At 47.1% G+C, this 8,203-nt stretch overlaps 2 protein-coding genes across 2 annotated transcripts; one reads left to right on the top strand and one right to left on the bottom strand.

Annotated features, from left to right (window-relative positions):
• Window positions 1-3,682: 3,682 nt before the first annotated feature.
• Window positions 3,683-5,285, bottom strand: MGYG_01071 (GTP-binding protein RBG1; the record flags this gene model as incomplete). The annotated part of the gene is made up of 8 exons (XM_003176938.1): window positions 3,683-3,702; window positions 3,782-3,902; window positions 3,974-4,330; window positions 4,412-4,749; window positions 4,826-4,896; window positions 4,968-5,004; window positions 5,079-5,153; window positions 5,243-5,285. The coding sequence occupies 8 exons, from the start codon at window positions 5,283-5,285 to the stop codon at window positions 3,683-3,685; spliced, it is 1,062 nt and encodes a 353-aa protein (XP_003176986.1).
• Window positions 5,286-6,188: 903 nt separating this feature from the next.
• Window positions 6,189-7,234, top strand: MGYG_01070 (cysteine dioxygenase; the record flags this gene model as incomplete). The annotated part of the gene is made up of 5 exons (XM_003176937.1): window positions 6,189-6,464; window positions 6,542-6,613; window positions 6,766-6,903; window positions 6,970-7,027; window positions 7,119-7,234. The coding sequence occupies 5 exons, from the start codon at window positions 6,189-6,191 to the stop codon at window positions 7,232-7,234; spliced, it is 660 nt and encodes a 219-aa protein (XP_003176985.1).
• Window positions 7,235-8,203: the final 969 nt, after the last annotated feature.

Here is an 8,203-nt window from a genome sequence, read left to right as displayed (position 1 = left end):
AAACGCCCCGATGCCGATACGACACCAGCCATTTCGATATTTTACAAATGGCATATTACATCGCATCATGTACCTGGCCGGCCGATTTACAAGCAAAGGACAGCGGAGGGAGCACGGAGTACTTTGTACTCGGTACCACCTGCGCTGTCGATATCCTCAAGCTTGCGCAAAGACTAGGGACTCTCTCTCTGTCTCTCCATCTCTTCTACAAGCAGGACCCCCTGATATATCGATATGGACCCTCTCATCTCTTTTTTCTTTCTTTCTTTCTTCCTTCCTTTCTTTTTCTCCTGGTCTGTTCTTTGTCGGGGATCGACTTCTAGCTCAATTCTTCAGGCTAACTAAACCAAGAGATCGACGCTGGACGTGAAATGTACACACCGTCTCGATTGGAGCTGGATCTCGGTTCTTCAGCATTTCATCTCGTCCTCCTGACGCTTGACGCCGTAGGGAGTATACTTTACTGTTTTTCTTCTTCTCATCCTCCTTCTTTTCAAGCTATCAAACGGTAATGTGAGACGGACATCAGCGGCGATGTTCACCGCTCTATCAAACACGACATGCCCTATACCATACGACCTTATTACGGCTGCCAAGTGTGGCTCAAGAGAAAGGAAGAGGACGATATTTCTGCAGGGCAATGTCATCCAGCTGAAAAGAAAAGAAAACGGGCATAGACAGTTGCCAAAATCGGGTTGTCGAGTCTATCTCTTCTTTTCTTCTTCCACTTCCGCTCTTCTAGTTATTTTTTCATGGCGTCCTGAGTACGAGCGAACAAGAAAAAGAGAAGAGACGGAAGTAAAGCCTCCCTGAAGGAAAGGCTCGAAACGAAAAAAAGGAACGTTTGATGCCTTTTTCTGACTGCTTGCTTTTTTCGCCCTACACATCCGCCATCTAGATAGATAGCTAGCTAGCAAGCTAGCTGTGTGTGTGGTGTGCATGTGTGTTTTGGTCAACCCAGATGCCTCTTCCAACCCGCCCGGAACACAGTTGCCATCCCATCTCCATACCCCCCCGTCTCACTCCGCGACTACCAAGCTCAGCATGGGCGGGTCACACAAAGGATCCCCCAGGTTGATGGGCTGTAGATCCATGGTCCTCCTCGGGGGGTTGCGTCCCTCAACAGAGATTTATGTTTGGACGGTTCTTTCGCTTTGGGCCATCGACTATTGCTGTACGGAGTAAGACAATGACATGCTTCTTATCCTAGTTATTTTTCTTGTTATTATTGTTAATATCAGTCTTTTGGGTGCTTCACCTTGTCTGATGGATGGCTGTCTGGCTGACATGTCACACACATTCCAATCTTGGAGGGTATATAACGTCCAGTTAATTTGAGCGACAGCTTAAACCCCGATCGATCTGGAACTGGATAATGGTTTATTCTGGTTGAAATGCACTATTTACCTCTATAGCAGCTGCAATAGCAATCAATATTGTTGTTTCTCGGGCTTCTTCGGGGGTTTTTCTATGATGGCCTAATCGGGATAGGTCATACACACACCACAGGGGGGTCCGGTAGGCGGATGATTTGATGCGGCTATCTGAAATATTGATCTTGCAGGTTATACCGATGATCTCAACGGCCAAATCATATCTTCCCCGTTTCCTGTCCGTGTATCTGTATGATCGTCAAGCTTAGTCTATTCTTCCCCCTTTTTTGGCTGCTCCTTTCAACCGTAAATGTCTTCCGAGGACGCCGTAAAGAATATAGCATAACCTACCATTAGCACGACCGTTATATCCTCTCACACGCCTCTGGCCCCATTTTAGACGCCGGTTCTTCAGCCGACGGATGCTTTGCTGTTTTTTGCCTCCCCATTCCCCCCAAACTTTGAACTATCACTTTGCCCACTTAGCTATCTCGCTCATCTATCTGCGGGATGCTTGTCTTGCCTTCAATTTCCTATCTCGCCATGCATTGATATTGCCCACTATCTGCTTTCTGCATCATCCGTTTGATACCAAGACTTCTTTTCTTTTGGTTGGCCTTGACGTTTGACATTCCAAGTTTCGAATCTCATGTTTCAAACAGACTGAGATCTCCAGACCCATAGCTACCAACCTTCCGCCCTTCTAGTTACCAGCCAACTATCCCCGTACAATGTAAACATGCACACACAACCTCACTCTCTTTCACTCTTTTGCAGTACATGTGCAACGGTAGTATTTATTATCATCCCAACCAGGACAATGGAACGGTTCATGATTGGGAAGCACTCATCTTTTTCTCCTTTACCCCGGTGATTGGGTAGGATACAACTGTTTCAATATCCATCCTTCCCCCACAGTCATTAAAGCGTTGTCGGCAATTCAATGTCTGAACACCCCCTTATCGGGACGGAAGTATAAGGAACCAGATACCTCCGCAGGGACAGGGAGAGATGATATACATGTCACTTAAACACGTTCGACCGTCTGATAAGTCTCCTTTGCATGGATAAGGATATGGATACCCGACTGCGGCCTCGGGCTGAAACCCCCTGCCTGGCCCTACCCGAGAGTCTCCGTACCAGATAACCATCTGCTCCAGACCTGACTGGTAGAGCAAACCGGAATGGTTTCGTGTTCAGGCCAGATATCAGACTATCATAGACTATCCAATGTACGTACTCATATATGCAAGCTTCCGGGTTGCTCGGCAGGGGAACAGATACACACACATATACAAAATACGCACACATGCAACACGCAACACACAAGACACAAGACAATTAAACAGGGGGCAGGGCGCCCGAGAGGAATCCTATCCTGCATGCGCATATAGTGAGCAGACGAGCAAGGGCCAAGGGTTACAGGGCAAACCTCTGTCTTGCATTATTGCCCATGCGAGCTGCGAAGCATGCATGCACTATAGAGCCCTGGCATAGTCTACGATACAATTATTGGATCTTGACGACCATTTCATTTCCATCTGGGGGCGGCTTATCAACTCGAGCACGGTTGGGGATTGGAATGAATGGAATCAAACGGAACTGTTCTTGAGTTTTTAATCTATCGTCTCGAGACCGCTTTTTGTAAGCCCGTTTGCAAAAAAAGAAGATCCAATACATCACCTGCCTAGGCGAGGCGGACGAAGGTGCAGACGAGACAATAAGGAAGATAAAATTGCGATTGAGTTTCGTGAGACGGTTGTCAAATTTCAACATAAACAAGACAGACAAACGAATAACTAACTACGGTGATTTGTATGTACGGTTTTTGCTAAATTTCGGGCTTTCATGGCATGGTAAGTTTTGGGCTGCGCAACCTTGCCTCCCTAGCATCCCATATTTCCTTTCTGCCTAACTAAACAGTTATTATTGATAGAAGGATTTCAATTCATCAATCATCCCCCAAGTGTGCATTGCATCGGTTGCGCCTGCTACAATCTTTTTTTCGCCTCCCTTCTTCTTCCGCCTCTCCCCTCTCTACACACCTTTCACCTTTAACCTCCCCTCTTACATACATACCTTGTCTTAAAAAGCATATTTCTCAAAGTCCAAGCAAGGCGTATCGTTCAATTCCACTCCTCCTGAACACGTCATCCCGTATACCCCGCCAGCTATCAGATTCAAGACCATGTTCTGGAGTCGCAATTCAGGGTAGACTGGATAGCTGTGTGGAACATCCCAGCTCCACGGGCATGGATGACCCAGGAAAGGAGTTATAGGGAACCCAGTTCCTTAAAGTATACATGCATTTACCGTTTGACGATTGTTACTAATGATTAAGGTATGTTAGTAAAAGGGAGGTGCATGAAAATAGGGCATGGCGGAACGGAACGGCTTGATCCACTTACTTATGTCTTCGTCTGCGAGTTCGTGGCTTAATCCGACTCGTTGCGGTTGATGTTTGACGGAACGACCGTAAACGATAGCGTGTTTAAACGATTCAACGATAGATTTGTGGATGGAATTGCACTGGCGGTCAGGTTAATAACGAAAATAACCCGGGATGAAGAGGAAGAGAAGGGCGGGAATATGAGACGTACGAAATCTTCAACCGTACAAGCAGTACTTCTCAAGACTACTGGCTCGTTATAATCTGGATTCTTGCCCTTGGGCTTGGTATAGACCCTTCTCAGGTTGAGTTTATCCCACATCAGCTCGAGTAATTCATCTATATTCCACCCTCGCTCTGAGCTGATGGGGCAGGCGTTGGGGATACGGTATAGTAGATCCAACTCCTCGATTGAAATAGCATCAATCTTATTCAAAGCGTAAATCACAGGTATATAAGAGCGACTTCGAGCCTCAAGGACGTCAATCAAGTCGTCGATCGTGGCATCGCAGCGGATAGCTATATCCGCCGAAGAGATTTTGTATTCGTTCATAACGGCTTTGATCTCCTATACATCCGATAAGCTACTGCATCTCTCTGAATGCCGGGGGAAAATGCCGGAGATAAAATGCCTAGAAAATTCACTTACGCTGTGATCGATATGGGTCAGGGGTACTGTGTTGGTGATGGCAATTCCACCCTTATCTTTCTTCTTGAAGATAATGTTCGGAGGCTCCTTGTTGATCCTTATGCCGAAACCTTCCAGCTCGTTCTCAATGACTTTCTTGTCGGTCAAGGGCTTGTTCACGTCTAGAACGATGAAGATAAGATGGCATGTTTTGGCAACGGCAATGACCTGTCTTCCTCGACCTTTGCCGTCCTTGGCACCTTGGATGATGCCGGGAAGATCAAGCATCTGGATCTTTGCCCCGTTATATAGGACCTGGCCGGGAACAGTGGTAAGAGTTGTGAATTCGTATGCGGCGGCTGTGTGATGTACGTATCAGCACAGGGGGGTATCAATTAATCAGGAGGTATTATTTTTAAACCAAATGAGACATACCCTCGGAATGTTGGCCGGTCAGCTTGCTCATGAGCGTACTCTTACCCACAGATGGGAATCCAATGAAGCCACTGAATCATGTTAGCGACTCCGTCGTGTTGAATTGAGCTCGGGGGTAGGAGAAATTTGAACAAAAACATACACACTGGCAACACCCGTACGCGCAACATCGAAACCAGCTGTGAACCGTCACATCAGCCCTATTATCCCAACGCATATCCCTTTGTATGTCCATATGGGGGCCAAAGCATACCTCCGCCTCCACCACCTCCGCCGCTGGGGGTGAGCAGTTCACGCTTTAGCTTCGCAAGCTTAGCTTTCAGTTGACCTATATTCCACTGTCAGATCCATGAAACCCCTGGCGATGATTTCCCTTTTTTTCTTTTTTGTCTGGTAGAAGGCTGTTCCAGATCATACCCAAGTGAAACGATGTGGCTTTATTCTTTTGTGTTTTGGCCATCTATATCATAAGAACGCATGGTTAAAACATCGGCTCGGGGTTGCGGGAGAGTAGAAATAAACGGCTTCGGAAGGGTACCGACTTCGGCCTCAATCTCCTTAATCTATAACCATGGAAACAAGACGACATGGTTAGCCATAGCTCTTCCATGGGTGTTTATGGGATGATTGATAGCAAACCTTGTCCACTGTGGTCGACATGATTGCGGTATCTGCCCGATAAGGGGAAACGCTGCAAAAAAGGGTAAATAAGGAAATAAGATAACGGAAAATAGCTAATGCTACGCTGACGATAGAAATAGAACGCGCAAGAGCTGTAGTTTGTGTCGTTATATCTTCAACACCTTAACAGTGGGGGTTTTAGTTTGATATAAATTCACACAAGTCGCTGATAATAGAGAGAAATTAAAAAAAAAAGAACGACATTATCCGCGGCTTATCTAATCGAATCTTGATCTTATCTCGGAATCTAAGTTTATCCGATAACGATCTTACATCACGTGACCTATCCATGTGACCCGTTTTGAACCCTTTCGGCGCCCGGGAATATCCGTGGAGGGCGCGCAGGAACGGGATTGGTCGGGGTGACCCGAAACCGCCAAAGTGGCGTGGAGCAAAAGGATGAAACTACGACTGCGGACACTAACAAGTCTGTTCCCCCAAGGTGCGAAGAGAATTAAGGCACAAAGTCCCCATTCATCCGGATCAAGTTTCCTTCAACCTCCCCTAAAAGACCATCACACCCTTCCTAGAGACAACTGTATATATCTCTTTCTACCATTACTCCTCCACCTTCAAGCCTACAGTTGCCTATCGTTTGCCGAAAGCCAACTTTTTCTCTCACAACAACCCAATTTTTGCAACCCAAAGCGGGAAGAAAACTGTTGAGATCCATCGAGTCATCATGCCATTCATCGAGAACCAGTCCACAACGGCAGAACCCATCGTCCCAGTGGACGTCAAGGGGAAAGATGCCTTCCATAAGCTAGTAGACGACCTCAGTGCTGTCCTTGGGCCATCGTCGGGTCTTGACTCTGACGACGTCGACCCCAAGGACATCCAGAAGTTGATGGAAGGATACATATCGAACCACGAGGAGTGGCAGCGATATGCATTGGCAGATGAGTCCAGAGCCTATACCAGAAACCTCGTAGATGAGGGCAACGGCAAGAGTAACTTGGTGAGTTAAAAAAACGCCAGCCAGTCTTGTCCAGTCAATGGAAACCATCTCGGCTAACATGGCAAAATTGAATGCAGCTCATCCTCGTCTGGAATCCGGGCAAGTCCAGTCCAATCCACGACCATGCTAACGCTCATTGTGTAATGAAGGTAGAGTATTGACCTTTTCTTTTCCTTTCCTTTCCCTTTGGGAGAGAGAAGATAGCAAGAAAGCAAGGAAGCAAGAAAACAAGAAAAAGAGAAGGAAAGCAAGAGCAAAAGAGCCCACCGTAGCTGATCATCATGTTCTTTCCCTGGTGTAGATCTTGCATGGTTCTCTCAAAGAGAACCGATACGACTGGCCGGAGCAGGACAAAGTCAACAACGGCGAAGCCTGCCCCCTAACAGTGACCAAGGAGACCATCCTTCGGGAGAACGAAGTGGCATACATGTCCGACAAGGTAAGCATCTCTCAGTATCCGTCAACGGGATGCCGGTGGATGGCAAAGCTGACATTGACTCTCCAGCTTGGCCTGCACAAGATCTCGAACCCAGATCCAAATAACTTTGCAATCTCTCTGCACTGTAAGTAGTCTCTCTGCGAGTATGGTCGACGACCTACCTTTTGCTGGTCATCTTCATTCTTCATCCTCTTCCATGCTGACATGGCAACCAGTGTATACTCCTCCAAACGCAGCTCACTTTGGCTGTTCTATGTTTGACGAGAAGACAGGCAAGTCTCATCACGTCAAGCAATGTACCTTCTTCTCCAACAGGGGCTTGAAGCTGTAAGGACGGCTTGAAGCAGAGTCGTAGATGACGAAGTTGACGAAAAGAAGAAGAAGATGCTGCCTGCTTACCAGCTGAGGTCGAAGAGCCAAAGCTATACCCTTGCCAGGCTCATCACCGATCATCATATCAGGTCACCAAGCCTCTTTTTGACTGCCTGCTGTTGACTGTCTGTTTTTTCATATCATGACCCAACTCCCCCAGCGTGATGATTGTGCTTTTGTTTGTATTCCCAACTTGGGTGATTCCCCCCTGTTTTTCTGTTGTCAGCCTGTCTTCGTGCACTCACACTGACAAGGCCTGGTGATGGGAAGGTGAAGATGAGGAAGATGAAGAGAAAAAGATGGAAGAAGGGGAGGTGAAAGACTTTTCTTTGCTTTTCAAAGTAGTTTTGCCCTCCGGCCTTCTACTGCTGCTTATTATATCTGCTCCTCCTCCTGCCTGCGTCTCCTGCTCCTCCCTTAGTGAGTGCAAGTGGCGGACCCGCGCGAGCACGCCATCCCAGCTGCTCCTGATAGGCCTGTTTCAACAACACTAGACCTGTTTAGGCATTCCAGTGCCGTTTTAGCGAAGCGTACCCTCAGTTTTCTCTTGCCGCTTTTGATGCTGCTTACTCATGTACATACCTCTCTCTCTCCTTTTCTTCTCTTTTCCTTCTTCTCTCCTTCTTGTTACTTAGTTTCTGATCATTATCATTATTATTACTACTTAAAGGCTTATCTCCTCCCATGGCTTTCTCTGGCTTCTCTCGCTCGTGCTCGCTCTCGGTCTACAGTAATTTGTTTTGGTAGCCGGATACTTTGTAAGCAGGCACTTTTGGCGAAAGGATTCGGCGTCTAACCACCCGGCCGATAAGTGCCGCGGGTTCAGCTAAGCCAACAACAACATCAAGACACCAAGGAGTCCAGAGGCTAGATACCCTGATGAAACAGCTCTGCAGTCATACATACTCTGTGGAAGAGACACTGTTTC

The sequence above is a fragment of the Nannizzia gypsea genome, genomic scaffold, assembly GCF_000150975.2.
Source record: "Nannizzia gypsea CBS 118893 supercont1.1 genomic scaffold, whole genome shotgun sequence".
NCBI lineage: Eukaryota > Fungi > Ascomycota > Eurotiomycetes > Onygenales > Arthrodermataceae > Nannizzia > Nannizzia gypsea.
The sequence above is the reverse complement of the archived record's forward strand: the minus strand, read 5'-3'. Positions and strand labels throughout refer to the sequence as shown.